The sequence below is a fragment of the Fistularia commersonii genome, chromosome 29, assembly GCF_037954325.1.
Source record: "Fistularia commersonii isolate RoL2024-O1a breed Wild chromosome 29, RoL_Fcom_v1.0, whole genome shotgun sequence".
In the NCBI taxonomy this organism is placed as follows: domain Eukaryota; kingdom Metazoa; phylum Chordata; class Actinopteri; order Syngnathiformes; family Fistulariidae; genus Fistularia; species Fistularia commersonii.
This window is the reverse complement of record NC_141312.1, coordinates 7,507,295-7,524,077: the sequence shown is the minus strand read 5'-3', so window position 1 is coordinate 7,524,077 and position 16,783 is coordinate 7,507,295. Positions and strand designations below refer to the sequence as shown.

The window sequence follows — 16,783 nt, the reverse complement described above, 5'->3', positions numbered from 1 at the left end:
AGCAAATCATGTCTGACAAAAGTAGATAGTTTTACACAGAAGCATCACCATCATGCAATTATGCTCAGATTATGTAAACATGATGAAGAGGACCAAAGTATGTGTATATTCTTGACATTTTTTTCACCCTGAAGGAAACAATGTGACTGAATGAAGGAGGTTAAATCTGGGCAAGAAGCACTTCTGGTGAGTAATTATGCTAGGCTATCATTTACTTGCTGCAACAATAAATACACTTATGTTTAATAGCCTCTCGACTTTTCCAACGGCGAAATTGTTATTAAAGTGCCACCAACCCTGGCGTGTCTTCTCTCACATCGCATCCTGCTTCATGTGCGCGGCCTGCATTTGGAAGTATGCCATTTATCACTCTTTTTTTTTTTTCCAAGAAAAGGGAGAGCAGCGCTTCAACTTAGTAAAAAGTAGCTATCATTTGTGTGACTCCCAAACAGGGGCAATGTAGAAAATTTAATTTTAAAGCAAAATTATGAAAAGTGGTACATAAACAGCGTGCATTCACGAAAAGTTACCACAATTAACTGACGCGAGGTTGTGTTTTTTTCGTTGTCTGCATCCTGGTGTGTAGGTGTGCTATCATATGACGTATGATAGCACCCGAATTCAAGTTATAATTCAAATTCAAGTATAAAACACTGCAAATTTGATGTGAAGCTATTGAAAGAATGTCTTTATAGATTAATATATTTCATCTGCTTGACTGCTGAGCAATGCGGTTGTGCAATTTGACCAGTGTTTTTAACTTATAACATATTGTTGTTTCAATATGTAAGTTAACTCATTTGTTCTGTAGTTACATAGAGTAACTTTAATCCCACAGAAATAGTACTTATAGGTTGGGACTTGGAACTGAGACAATAATTTTGAATTTATTTAATTGGATAAATTGATTAAGTTCAGACAAAGCAAACTCCATGTATAGAACCACTCACCCCATAAATGAATGTTATATACAGGATGTATAACATGATAAAGGTGGGGGGGAGAGACTGGAACAATAAATCAGCAATTGCAACAGAGACAAGTAAAGCACCACTAAAAAGAAACGATGCAACTAACCTTACGAATCATAAACCGCATGACGCCTTGACATAATATATATTTCTGTGCCCGTCATCGGTCATTTGGTATGCTCCTGTCTGACTTCACCTCTTTCATTCAAGAAACGAGCAACATCGTAACCTTTGGGTCAGTGAAGGGATGAGATTCTCCAAGACTGTAAAATCTAGGAAGAAGGTATCTAAATGTGTCGGTGTGAAGGGTCATGACATGATTTAACAGATGATATCGCAATATCTGCGCGTTTGTGGTAATGTTTGTTCATAAATGCGATCTGGGCGACTCGCCACCCAAGTACGGCAAAGGAGGAATTTTTAAAATCACATTATACCGCTATTACAGCAGTTCTGATCGTTGTAGCGGCATCTGAATGGAACGTCCAATCAGCGTGCAGTGACGCCCTGTGGGGAACCGCTGCTTTTTGGGGCTATTTTCAGCTATGTCCAAATCATCCGAAGGTAAACTGACAATTCTATGAATGAATGGTCAATCCGTATAGATAATTTCACTTGTGAATAATATCAGATGTACCTTCTTTGAATCTTGCGTAGCTAGAGGGAACATCTTTGTGTTTATCTCGCCAATCGTTGGTTACAAGTTGTATTGCTCTGGAATTTTGACGAGACAAATGTAAATTGTGACAGTTGTCGGGTCACCCGTTAATTGACCTATTTAATGGGTCGCCTAAATCATCATTGCAAAAGCTGCCGGTGCTGATCATTTTTGTCAGGAGCCGCCAATGGCGAGAAGTCCAATCGACCCTGTGTCAATGCCGATTGTCGTGTGATAATGAGATAATTGGCTGTGAATGAGAAATGAGCATTCAGAGGTCACAGATACGTCTCTAAGATATTTTTACACCAAATTTCATTTAATAAAAGGAAAATTAAATTACACACCATGATACGGATTCAAAGCATATCAAATGCCGGTTGTTTCACCTTAAAGTGAGGTCGTAGCCAATCAGAACGCTCGGTTTTATGAACGGGGATATCGATTACAACCCGAATGCAATGCTGTCTTTTCAAATGAACTCATAAAATTTTTCCTTTGCAATAAAATGTTGATATTTAAAGGTTAGGATTTTTTTCCCGTATTAGTCGGAGTTCACCTTCCAGACCTTTCAGAGTATGATTTGTCTGTATAGCCACATCCCGATAACCGAAGTCCCTCTTGGGGCCGGCCGAGCCCCCGGTACTATTTTCATGGCCCAATTCCCCGTGTCCTCAGTTCCCTCGTGGAAAAACTGTCTCCAAATAGAGGATGAAAGAAGCGGAGTTACTTCGGAGACGGGTGACAGAGTCTAACTGGAGCGAAAGAGAAGCGGTAAATAAGAGGTTGGGAGAATAAGGTTTCTCCTCTCACCCATAAATAGTCGGGTTTAAACCGTTGATGGGTCTCTTGGAAGGAGTGCCGGTGAGGCGTTTTAGTTTTTACCTTACTGTCGGACTATCTAACGGGAAAAGAAAACAATGGGCAACCTAGTATTAAGATAGACTTGGGGACCGACAAGACAATTACAATATAACGGTTGCTAAGCTGCTTTTTAGATTTTTCTTGTGATCGCTCTATGCTGATTGTTTTACACAAATATCCTTGTGATCTATGAAGGATTTCGTGCAGATCGATGAGACACCGGAATAGACGGGAGGAAATGAGGGCTTGGGACATACAATGTGGAACAGAGCAAGAATTTATTTCATTTTTCTTCAGGTTTAAGTCCAGTTTATACACATCAGCAGAGGATCAAACAGCGTGAATATTTTTTTTTTTTTTTGTCTAAAAGAAAGAGATGAACTTTCCGTAGCCTCGACATCCACGCAAAAGGTGCTACTTGAGGCTGTGAAACCTGCTCTGACCTTTCAAACCAACCCGAAGAGCCAAATTTCGTATTTGTTTGCGTCCGTTTGCCTTCATCAAATAAGTGTTGTGATAAAGCGTCAGCGCAAAACGGCGTTGATAAAATAAGCCTTTAGAGGCGATGAGGGATGAGGCGTTAGCGTTTCCGATCAAGCCCGGGTTAAAATTGAAAACGGCAAATCACAATTGAAAGCGTGTAAAACAAATGCGTAAACACACAAGCCGGAGTGGCAATTATGTTCTATCTACGTTACGCTCAGTACGGTTGATACACGGCTTCGTAATGTTTGCGGCCTCCACCCGTCCGTTGCGGTTATCTTGGATTTATACGGTTGAACCGTTGCTTCCGTGCCACGGTAATACCCTCCTCGGCGGCAGTCTATTTATCCTCGCGTGGGCAGAGAGGACTTTAATCAGAGCTTTCCAACGGTAGAATTTATTAAGCTGTTCACTCCTTCATTCTGTTTAAAAAAAAACTAAATGAGTTTATCAATCACACCACCGCCCTCCCGACTGCACATTATGTGAAGAGATAATAATCAAATCAAATAGCAAGCGGTATTTTGTCATGTTGCAGGTTTTTTCAATGATGTAGATGTCACATGTTGTAATTACAAAATAGTCTTTGCATTTTTAAAAAATATCTTACCACCATTGACTATGTTTTATGATTTCTCCACCAGCTAAACGGTCTCTCCTGTCGCGCAATAGAGGCAAATGCTAAGGGGCGCTGTGGCCTCAAGGGGGCACCTGAAAAAAAAAAAAATCTTTAAATATAAGTATATTAAAACTAGATATTACTATTAACTCTTAAATGGAAAAAAAAAACTCACATTGATTCAAATGTAAAGCAACGCCTGATTAATATTACTACAAATAATACCGAATAACCCCCGCCCCTTTTCTTGCTCTACATGGGTGAACGGTGTTGTTTTTATATTGTATTACTATTATTGTTATTTGTTCATTTATTTACATGAGTTTTTGTTTCGTGGCAAGGGTGTATATTTTTAATATTTATTTGTAGTTAAAGTGTGTAAAATTGGCTGAGATATTATTGAATGAATTAACTGTAATAATTAATAAAATAAACAACAGTAGCGACAATGCTATTCGCTAGATGTCATATAAAATCTCGCCTAGGGCGTCACATTGGGTAGGACAGGCTCCGTTCCAACCAGTGCTTCAAAAAACAGCCGTACATTTTTGGATTACAGCAGCACCGCTGCTTCTGAGACCATTCCGACCAACCCATCCCACACACACACACACACACACACACACACACTTGCTCGCAACCCGCTCACAGTCTCTACACCAGACATTGGGGATCTGCCAAGACGCTGCTATTTACTGGAGCAAGACTGGCACATCTCCAAGCCGTGAGGGTAGCAGGCCTGGCAACGGAGATTGCTGATGGACTCATTGAAACGGTTGGCCAGCATGGACAGCTTGCTGCCGTGACACAGGGAGCAGGGGGCGCAGCCCGAACCGCCGCAATGCTGGCACGTGTCCGCCACCTGGAGACGGAGGGGGAACGCATTAGTGGGGTGGACGGGGACGCGGTGCGGGAGGAAGGGGGATGGGACGGAGGGGAAAATGTCACGGCAGACAAGTTTCGCTCTCTGTAAATGAGTTACAGATTGAGAAAAATGTGTTTCGATGATAACTCACTTACGCCTGCTTGGTTAATGGCGAGTATGCAATATTTGAGGATTTCCAAATGATCCACGACGACAACATGGTGACCGTCATGTCTTGCTAAAGGAGTCTAGTCAAAAAAATGTTTATATTTTACTCTATTTTGGAAGCAACTCTATAATCCTGATCATAAGATTCATTCATTATCTTTACCGCCTATCTTGCAGTCAAAGTTGCACAGTTGCAGGACCCGATTCCAGCTGTGATTGGCTAAAATGCGGGGTTTACCCCATCCGCTAACAAAAACCGACAAACAACCATTCACCCTCTCATTTACTCATTTACATCCATTTACTCATTCATTTTGGGCAATTTAGGGTCTCCAATGAACTGACTGCATGTTTTTGGACTGTGGGTGGATTAAACTGTTATAATGAACTGAAAAAGAAAATACAGAATGTGACTGGAGAAAAAAAAAATGACATGCTTGTCGCTCACTTATAATGATATAACGGTGACCGTTACTAATGGGCGACAAACAAAAACAAATCATGATTCATTTCTGACACAAATCCCGTAATGACTCCTTCTGACGGTGCTGGTCAATAGAAAAATAGCCTCAGCGAAAAAATTAAACTCCCCACGTAATTACTGGGCAACAAAATCGAGGCGTGCTACCGGGACCCCATTCTAATGAGCCCGCTTTTTTATGGACTTCCCATAAAAAGAACCACCGTGATCCCATTTTCAACAACGGTGGATTTTTTTTTTTTCTTTAATTTTTGGCTTTGCAATTATGGCGGCTCTCAATAATGTTATTTCAGAGGTCAGAGGATGAGCAAAGTGACGCCTATATGGAGGAGAGTGAGTAAAAAGTCCTTTTTTTTGATATTTCACAACATGTTGTTTTCTTTTCTTTTCTTTTGGAAATACAGAAATACTGCAAGATTTGTCAATTGCGTATTGTTTATTCCTTTTGGACTAGAAAAAGGCAAAGCGAGAAAACCAGAGATGGGGATAAAATATCGTAAGGGGTGGTGGGAAAGAGACCAGCAATCAGCGAAGGAGATGAAAAAGAGGAAATAACAGGGTATCCTGGAAACCCCACTGAACAGGAGGCAGACGCGGCAAGGGCAGAGGAAGACTGTGGACTCATCAGTATCTCTTCACGGTTGATAGATAACGGCGGGATGACGAGACGGCGGCTATTGTGGCGGGAGGTGTGGCGAGTTAGAAGAAAAGTGGCGGCAGAAAGACAAAAAATGACCCTTTCGCGTTTCAAATGCAGGAAAAAAAAGATGCATATATAATCACACACACACACACACACCCTTTAAGGCAGTGGTTCTTAACCTGGGTTTTGATCGAACCCCAGGGGTTCGGTGAGTCAGTCTCAGGGGTTCGGCGGAGGTCAAGACACACATTGGTGATGACATCACCGGCTGCAGGTGATCACGCTACATAGCTTGGCCTATCCGTGCTGCAGGGATTTTGGCGCGCTCAGTTGTAGTAACTTGCGACTGTCGTGATGGTACGTCATGTGATTTCTTTCTTAATATTTTAATCCCTTCATACTAATTATGTCGGGCAAAAAAAGAAAGCGGTCGGAAGTATACATACAATATGGATTCACATGTATGACGGAACAAAATTGGAATCGATGTCCTAACTGCATGATTTGCAAAGACAAGATGAGCAATTCTAGTCCAGCACCGGCAAAACTAAGGGAAGGCTTCCTTCAGCTGCATGGAGATGGGAACTACAAGAACATAGCGCTTGCTGAATTCAAGGTGAAGGGAGCCAGATTCGATGAAAAGGCTACTCTGCCTGTTCTTTGTACCCATCAACGAACCGATCCTCGATCCAATAAAGAAGGGTTCGGTGAATGCGCACGTAAAACAGGTGGGGTTCAGTACCTCCAACAAGGTTAAGAACCACTGCTTTAAGGCAAAGGTATCATTGAGAGTGAAGGGCAGAATAAAAGAGACGGATACTTCTGGCGTGGCAGAGAAGTCGTACCGTGGCCCTCCTGCCCGTCATGTGCTTCTCCTCCATTTCCTGCTGGGTTTGAGTTTTGTCCCTCTTCCTGCCGGCCTTCTCTCGGGCCCTGGGATGTCCCTCGGGATCCACGGGGTTGGTGGCGCCGAGCCTCGGGCCGCCAGGCTTGTTCGTCGGTGCCCTTATGATGCGCAGGTTGCTGGTGTAGATGATGATCTTTCCGAAGTCCAGGACGGAGGACTGAAAAGAACGCGGGGGGAGGGGCACCCAATACGATGGTTGTAGCAAATTAAATAATCATAATAAAAATAATCAGAAAAAAAACAATAATAAAAATAAAGATAATAATAAAATTGATTATTTAATACAATGAATACATTGAGGATTTATTCAATGAATAATAAAAATAAATAAAATAATAATACTAGCAATGAAATACGTACAAAGAATAAATAAAGTAATAATTTGATTTATTAAACAAAATTATTAATCACATGAATAAATCAATACGTAAATGAATAATATCAATGACAATAGTGACAATGATAATAATAAACAAAATACATTAATGCTACAATTATGATACTCAGTTCTTCAGTGATGGCAGATGTTTAAAAGTAAATTCAAATTAAGTAGTATATTTCTATCTACATATACATATACACACATGAAATGGCCAAAAGTATTCGCTCATACAACCAAATAATCGGAATCAGGTTCACTGCTAAATTAATGACAGGTTACCGAGGGAAGACCCTATGCAGCCTCGGTATATATATATATATATATATTTTTGCAGCCTTCTAAGTCAATTGTGTAAATACTTTTGAGCTGTAATTCCTAAACCGTTGCTCCAATTTGGATGTGAATACTCTTATATTACAGCTGAGAGGCGTACTTTGAGCCCATATTGATTATATCATTGTATCCTGAATATGTTTTCTGTAAACAGCTAAAACAGGTGGACTGACGTCTATGGATTAGGAATGGGATGTCACTTCAATTCATATGTGTCAAAGCAGGTGAGGGAATACTTTTGGCCATATAGTGTATATATTATATATTATATATATATATATTGTCGCTTTTTGAAAATACAAATTACGAGGCATAGTAATAATAGCCATTTTTTTCAAGGTTTTCAGAAAACACAAAAAACTGAGCCATATACAGGAGTATCAGAAAATTAGAATATTGTGATACAGTTCTTTATCTTCTGTAATGCAATTGCATTTTTCATGATATTCTAATACTTTGAGATAGGATTTTTGAGTTTTCTTAAGATGTTAGCCATAATCAGCAATATCGAAATAATAAAAGGCTTGCAATATTTAAGTTGATTTGTAATGAATCCAGAATGTATGTTTTTGTAATTGCATTACAGAAGATAGAGAACTTTATCACAATAATCAAATTTTCTGAGACTGTCCTGTACATTTTAACACTCCACCTGGCTGCTATGACGCATTCATTTCTCACTTTATCTAATTAAGTCTATCCATCCATCCATCCATCCATCCGTCTGTCTGTCTGTCTATCCTTTCTGGAATGGACAAAATAAAAAAGCATAATTTTTTTCTGAGATTTAAGAAGAGGTAATGCGTAATCAAATGTTAAATACTGATGCTTGTCTTTTGCCGAGACAACGAAGACATTCGGGCTTCAGTCGGATACCAGGCCTGATTGGCTCCTCATGTGGTAGAGAAGGAGGAAGAGCGATTGTGTATATTTTAATGTCTGCCGTTTTGCTTCTTGATGCGCATTGCCTCGCAACGCTCTGCGGGATTTAAAACCCTTCCTCCTAGAAGCTGTGGAACTTTTCTTTTTTTAATGATAAACACCCTGAGTGAATAGCGATCGCCTATCAGAAACCGTTAAGGGGTGTCGGAAGTACATAAATACTATTTTAGGTTTGGCGATTTCTTATGTGGAGCTTTACAAGCAAAATAAAAGGCTTCAGTATGGACGCTAATTTGAACGCGCAAAGGCACATTCTGCAAGATGGCGATATATTAGCCCCTGACAGATAATTCACACAAGCGGCGAAAAGAACAATACATTATAATCAAGGTGTTTACACCTGCTATCATCAAGTAGCTTATATTTCTGCTATTTCATTTGTGCAAGTTTTTTTCCCCTCATTTCTGTTTGCAAGGAGCAAAACGACAATTTTATTTGTGGGCAGGCCCGGACTGTTTTTTTTTTTTTTCTTTTTGCAGAAATCTGACTTTGCATGCCCGTAGTTTTCACCATCTATGAATCCACGCTTTTGCTTAACAACTTAGCCCTCAACATTCATAAAGATTAATGTGATGCTACCGCTGGGAAATAAGGGGTCATCAAAATCTCCCTTGTTGTTTTTTATTTTTTTTATCTTAATTAATGTCAACTTTGAGCGTGAATCGAAACCTCTAAGCATAATTGCTTACTTTGGTGGCCCCATCTGCTTCTTCAGTCTGGCGGGCAGCGGGTTTGTAGCTTCCCATCCCCCTGTACACGTTTATTCTCTGGGCAATGAGCCCCGTTGGAGGACAGAAACCTAAGACGAAATGAAACACGTCATGGTGGAGTGAGAATCCTACTCGGGAGAGTGAAAGCAGTCCATTTCTAAACATGAATTCCCCTTTTTTTTTTCTTTTTCTTTTATTTTACACTTTGATATCAGAGCGCATTTGGATTCGCGCTATACTTGCAACAGCTTGCAATGATCATCCTCCCCTGATCATTATTTATACCTGTCTGTTCCCAACCATCACTATCCAGAATGGCCATGTTGGGAAACCCTTGATGTTATTGCACCCAAAAAATATTTTTTTATATACTATTTCCAAATGTTATTTCCTAATATTATTTGGAAATAATATAATATTATAATATTATAATAATAATATATAATGATTATAATATTATAATAATATTATATGGAAATAATATAATATTATATTATATCATATTACATTATATGATATTATAGTTGAAAATGATATAATATAATATAATATAATATAATATAATATTAATTATTATATTTACTTCCAAAAGAAATGGCAGCACAATTGAAAATCTTCAACAACATAAAAAGAAAATTGTGCAGTAAGATAGGGATTAGGGTTAAACCCAGGCTTGCATATTAAATCTATATAGCTGGGAATTTAATTCAATTTAATTGTAAGTATTGCATTTATGCAAGGCAGATGTTAAAGAATAAATATAGTCATCGCACAGATGTTCAGAACAACTGTCTTCAAGCACCGCAGTCTTGAAAACTGCTTTTTTTGAGGTTTACTGCCAGCCCATAATATACTCACTGCAGCTTCAATGTGCACAAATAAGAGCGAGTGCAGTGTACGACAGAAGTCCTCATTAGGCCTCTCGGGTCTGAACAGCGGCGATGATGGGAAAGGGGTTCTCACATGATACTTTCATCAATATTTCTATGACTGATCTGTGGAGGGACCTTCTGTGTCGGGAAATTGATTCTACATTTAATCACAAATTCATTTTTCTTCTAGATTTATGTAATCACCACTCCTTAAAAGCTGCAATAAGTACAGAGGACACTCAAAACACTGAATCTTTTTGCCCTTTTTTTTCAACTTGTTTATCAAGCAAAATCTTAAAAGGTCAGGGTTTCCAGTGCACTTAAGAATAGGATTTATATGTTCCATCAAGATGTTTTCCTAAAACATGCAGCGGGTTATAAATATTGTGATAAAGTTCTTTATCTTCTGTAATGCAATTAAAAAAAACAAAAAATACTTTTTCATGATATTCTAATATTTTGAGATAGAATGTTTGAGTTTTCATAAGATGTAAGCCATAATCAGCAATATTGGAATAATAAAAGGCTTGCAATTTTTCAGTTGATTTGTAATGAATTCAGAATGTATGAATTTTTTGTTTTTGTAATTGCATTACAGATGATAAAGAACTTTATCACAATATTCTAATTTTCTGAGACAGTCCTGTATAATCATAATGAAATCTACTCGGATAAAATCCATTCTGCAACCATACTGGTAGTGAAATGTGTTGTGTTGGTATCAGTTTGGTTTCATAGCCTGTTTGCGTTCTGGTTTTGAATTTGATATGAGAGCGCTGCAAACAGTTGTGTCTACAAGAAAGTTAATGTTCCTCTTTTTTTCTGTGAAAAACTTGAAAAGGATTATTTGGTTATCATTTACTTCATAAATGGTGTTATTTTTTTCATTAATAATGTTATTATTTATTTTCAGATTTTTTTTTTTTCCTGTCAAGATCCCAGAAAGGGTTAATTTTTGGTTACATGTGGCTTCCTAGAAAACAATAAATGTTTACATTTAGACACCTCTGCAATTGTCACAGTTTTTGTTACAAACTGTTAGGAAGCCCTTGCAGGAAAAAGTTTGGGGACCCCTGCACTAAATGATGAGTGAATGATAGAGTGCATGGTTGCATGTCATTATAAGGCGTGCCAATGACAAGGTAAACGGTTGAATGTTTCTATCAGACATGTAAGTGAGCGTCTGAATAGTTGTCTCTGTATGGTGAATTCTCTGTATGGTGAATAGTTATATATTAGTTATATATCCCTATATAAGGTGAATGGTTGCATGTCTCAATATATGGAGTGAATGAGAGGGTGAAAAGATGCATGTCCTAATATGGTGTGTGAATGGTTGTATTTCTCAATTAGACATTTGAGCATGAGTGAGTGGTTGTATGTCTCTTTATGATGTATAAATGATAGGGTGAATGGTTGCATGAATAACATGAATGACAGATCGAATGGTCGCACATCCTTATATAATGTATTAGTCTTTATGACGTGTGATTGAGCAAGTGAATGGTTTTACGTCTCTAGCGATCAAGCAACCCTGCGACCCCGAGTGCCGGCTAAGCGGTATAGATAACGGATGAATGAATGGTCTAAATAATTTCCCAGCAAACCAATCCAGCTTAGGCTACAACACAATATATCAAAGTTATGCATACATTTTCATTGAGTCGTTCTGTTTCAAAGCTCCAGCTGTGTTTCTCAAAACTAACAGAATAGTTATAAGTGTGATAAAACCCACCCTGTTGGTTCTCATGCGTATCGTCAAACCCGCAGAGCTGCTCCCCGTCCAGGTGATTCGGGGGGATCTTGCCATGGATGAAGCTGTGAGGATATTTCTCTTCGGGACTGTCCAGCTCCTGCCCGTCCTCGTACACGTGCTTCAAGACCCGGCCGCTGTAGGATGACGCTAGCTTGAACCTCACCTGCGGTTTGGAATGTCATTTTTTTTTTTAATCACCTTCGTTCAGGGTTGTAGATCATCCGTGCCTCTGGCCATAATCAACTATTCAGTCATTTACATTTACATAATCGCAGAGAGATTTCAGTGACCTTTTTTAAGTGCGATGTAAGTGAGTTCAACAACTCCAACTTGGGGTCCGGTGATCTTACCACCGCTCGCACTTTAGCGCCATTTATATCCAAACCGCCCAACCATTGATCTTGTTTTCAACGGCGCATTCTCACAAATGCAGTTGAAAAGCACTTAGCGGGAAAGTGGTCCTCTAAATAGCCTACCTTCCTGGGCTTGTTGGCTTCGTTGCATTGGCTAATTTTCCTCTGGAGCTCCTCCATTACGGACGATTGAAGGGGAGGACGCGGTTAAAGTCGGTCCATCCGAGACTCGCCTAACCCGGGCTCCTCACCAAAACGCCATTGGCGGGACACCGGCGCTTACTGTGACGAAAAAGAAACAAAAACCGGAAGACGAGCGGGAAGAAGAGACTTATAAAAAAGATCTCCAAGGACACAGATCGAGTAGGACCGAGCAAGAGGTGGGTGGACGCCACTGCGAGATGAGGCTCTCTGCGTTTGTGTTCCTGCCCGTCGAATTTGCCTATACCTATTTCTGAAGGGACCCCACCTTTCCAGCTCCCGGTGTTAAATTATTCACGGCGAGATCGTGTGTACAAAGAGGTGATCGAGAAACCAGAAGCTGCATCATCAAATAATTATGATCACCGAAATAGAAGGTAGTCACAGCAGCCTGCGCAGCGCTCTCTGTGTGTTTGTGTTGCAGAAAAAAAAAAAAAAGGGCAGAATATGAGAGCGTGAGGTTGTGTGTGTCCGTGTGTGGGAGTTGTTAGGTATTAGAAGGACTGGCAGTCATTGGACGAGAGCCGAGTGCATCGGTGTTGAATGAATAAATACGTAAATGTGGATGTTTCTCGCTGTTACCATCCACCCTGATCAAAATGTGAAGCCCCCCCCCCCCCCCCCAAAAAAAGCCAAAATGATTTTCCATAAACCCTACTAAACACAGCCCTGCAGACAATGATGCTTTATCTGCACGGAAAATGAAGAGGGTTCAAATAAAGATCACCAATAATGGACGAAAAATACGGTATTCGGTCTTTTACTATCTACTAATTAGTAATTATATTATCTCAGATGAATCGACACCCAATTTTCAGCAAGTTTTTTTTTTTTTTTTTTTGCTCATCTCTGCAGCATTTCAACAGAAATACTGCGAAATATAGTCGAGAAATAAACTTAAAACATTTATCGTTGATTTTCTACAACCATTCACTTGCTCATTCACATTTCATTAAGAACGTACATTCATTCACGCTGTCATTGTTGTCATTAAGAGAAATACATCATTCATCCTGTCATTGATATTTCATATAGAGAACTACAATTATTCACTCTCTCATTCACATCCCACAAAAAATACAACAATTCACCCTTTCATTCACATTTCATTAAGAGAAATATAATCTTTAACCGAGTCACTCACACGTCATATGGAGAAATTCAACTATTCACCCTCTCATTTACGGTTTATAAAGAGGCATATAAGCATTCACCCTGTCATTCACAATTCATTATGTCATTAAAAGTAATACATTGAGTCATTGAGAAATCCAACCACTCATCCTGTCATTCATACGTCACATAGAGTGATGAATCCATTCAACCTGGCAATTAAATTAAATGGGATATAAAAACATAAAACCATTCACTCTTTCATTCACGTCGCATAAAGAAATACAACCATTCACACATCTTGGGCAGAGTAAGAAAAAAAAAAAAATATATATATATATGACATATGTAAGATCAAATCTTATGGTTGGTTTATCGTGGCAACGGCTAATGACGTACCGCAAGGACTAGTTTGCAAAAAGGTTTAAGGGGATGAAACTTTTATCGCTTTTTTATTAGCATAATTTCCAAGCAAGCAATTTACAAGCATGTAATCTAATGGAGTTGGAAGGTGCAAAAAAAAAGGAGATAATAAAAGTAAATGTATGACAGAGGTGAATCTTCAAGAGCCTTTGTTTTTTTTTTATAGCCCAGTCGAGAGGACAATTATAGAAATTGGCTTGTTATTTAGCTCTGCTCCCCCCAGGAATGAATAATTGATTTTAAAATACAGGTTGATATGATCAAAGATAGTTTTGTTCCAGTTTAAACACCGGTGTGCACCAAACCGTGAAAACCAATTGCTCTTCGGCTACGATTCCATTAATCATCCTGATATGTGACAAATCTGAACCGGTCTTATCTGGAGTTTTTTTTTATTTTTTTCCCCCGCAAACAGCATTATCCTATTAATTCTGCTCTTATTTTGGTAACAGAAGACAGCAAATTAAATACAAGCACTTGATTGTTGAACATTTAGCGATAGCAGAGTGACGCCGCTGCTTTGGGATTCAGAATTTTTTGACGACAGGAACTTTTATTTTGTGTGAAAGCACTTTATGCGCGGTATGAAAAATAATAATGATATACAACATTAATTCAGCTATTACTCACCATTGGAAAGAAGTTACAATAATACATATGCGAGAACACGATGGCACAATTATACAATTGCATAAAATTCAAATTAAACACTTGACCTAAACAATGAAACAAAAGATAAATGGAGATTAGGATGAAAAGGTAATTGCGTTCTCGTCCCCCGCTACGAGTGTGTAATAATGCTTTTGTAACAAGCTGTGTGATTCGCGTACCGTCAGGAAAGCAGAGGGGGCTTAAGGCTTACATTATCTCGACACCCGGTATTTAAAAATAACACAGCGTGCCGCTGTGTTTTCTGAAAGGGAATAATAAGCTAATCATAGCCCTTTACCAAGCGATTGTTTTTTTTTCCCACCCGTCATGTAAAAGAAACTCTTAGAATTTTTTATGTATTTATTTTTTAATTTTTTATTTTTTTGCCCCATTTTTAAGAATGAGCCAGCGTAGCTCTTATCAAGGCTAATAGGGGATTATTTATGCTGTCGGCATCCTTTTCCAGCGCGCTCATGTCATCGGATTGGACACTAATGTAAAATTATAGTCCAGTGAACATCTATATAATTATTTATCAGTAGCGGTATTATAAGTGTGTAATAGCCATTCTGTTGAATAAATATATTTTGCATTATTCTGCCAGATTATAACCATATTTTTAAATGGCTGATGGAATTAGCCTTGTTTTTTTTTTTTGTTTGTTTTTTTTGCTTTTTTGTTGTTTTTTTTTTCTTTTTTTTTTTTTTATGCTCAGTCTCCATCTTTTACAGAGACTTATCCAAGGCAACAAAAAAAAAAAAGTCAGCCAACACATATTAGCGCGTTACTCAGCCGAGGATTGCAACGAGCCATCGATTCGCTCTCGCCTCCTCAGTCACCTGAAAATCAGATTTAAGCAGTCTGCGGAACAACCGGGTCACTCGAGCAAGAAATTGTTCCACGGCAAAAGAATTATTTCACACGCCCGGGATTCTCACCCGCTCTCCATTTAAATGATTGCCATTGTAAATCTGTCTCTGTGTTTCCACATTATCAGTTCATGTATATTCTATTACCTCCATTATCCTTCCCAAACACAATATGAGCCTCATCACTCAGGTGCGGGATACGGTCTCTGCTAGCTATCAATTTCCGTCCAATCCACTTCGGAGTTCTGACGTGTCGGATCGAAACAGAGGAGGGGGACGAGTCGTTTTTTTTTGCGAGTCGTGATGTACGTTGAACCCGAGTTTTCTCATCTAGCGTCATCAAGACTGGATGCGGGGAGGAGTTTCTCAAAAGGTCCAAAAATAAATTCCCCCCCGACGATAGAAAGCCAGGAGTCTATTTTTCATAACATACGGCAGCGAGGCAGAAAATATGAAACGGATCGTGAGCAGAAATTGGACTCTTACTGAGAGCGATGGTCCGTCGGTTGTTTTCTTTTTTTTTTTTCTCACTGTCCCTGCTCTGAGAGATAAACCGTCACATCGATGGTTCGACTTGCACATCCACCCTCTCATCCGTGAGGTTCTATAAAAAGTCGTGCAAACGTAATGGCAAAATGTTTGTCTCATTTTTAGAAAAGGATCACCTTGTCAATCATTTGTTTGTTGTTGATGATTTTGAGGTTTTTTGCATTTTTTTATATTGTTTTAGATGTCAAAAAAGCTGACAAACACCTCGGTCCAAACAAGAGAGAAGCTAGATTTTGGTGCCTTGTGAGAAGATTTAATTATTCGTGTAATTATTTCTGGACTGTTGTGAAAATTGCCAATTGTGTGTTTAAAAGATGAACAGCATAGAATAAAGCTTTAAGTGAAACACACAAATACACTCACAAAAGGCAAAACAGCGATAACCCGGAGTTTGTTACAACAACAACGGCAATAATGATAATAATAATACATTTATTGGAGGTACCTTAATCAACATTCAAGGACATTGTACACATAAATACAGATTTAAAAGAAACTATTTAAATCAACGTTAAGTCACAAAGTGGTTACAAAAAAAAAAGGAAATTAACATTTTCAATACAACCGCAAAACGGCTTAGAACGTCCTGTATTTTCCAATTAACACGGAATATAAATAAAAAGATGTTTTACAATGCAATATCGGATTAAGTTTACAAATCATACACAATTATTAATATTATTAGGATTATTATGATGATGATGATTATTATTATTATTATTGTTGTTGTTGTTGCTGTTGTTGCTGTTGTTGTTGAAAATCAATGCTGGGATAAAAATCAAGTGCTGGGATCAAATTTCACTCCAGAGCCTTCCCTAATATGACGCCCTTGGCGAGATTTAATTCCATCTGAGATTTACATAAACTTTACACTAATAAATTTGCCGCTGCCCCCGGCGGGTGAACAAATAACAATCAGCTGGATTATAATTTTTTTTTTTTTTTTTTTTCACAATTTTGTGGTGGCCCC

At 38.7% G+C, this 16,783-nt stretch overlaps 1 protein-coding gene across 1 annotated transcript; it reads right to left on the bottom strand.

Annotated features, from left to right (window-relative positions):
- Positions 1-2,970: 2,970 nt before the first annotated feature.
- Positions 2,971-12,627, bottom strand: grxcr2 (glutaredoxin and cysteine rich domain containing 2). Its single transcript, XM_086177130.1, has 5 exons — positions 12,131-12,627; positions 11,634-11,817; positions 9,006-9,115; positions 6,598-6,816; positions 2,971-4,457 (listed from the first exon to the last, which is right to left on the bottom strand). Exons 1-5 carry the CDS (start codon positions 12,185-12,187, stop codon positions 4,284-4,286), a joined length of 744 nt encoding a protein of 247 aa, XP_086033256.1. The 5' UTR covers positions 12,188-12,627; the 3' UTR covers positions 2,971-4,283.
- Positions 12,628-16,783: the final 4,156 nt, after the last annotated feature.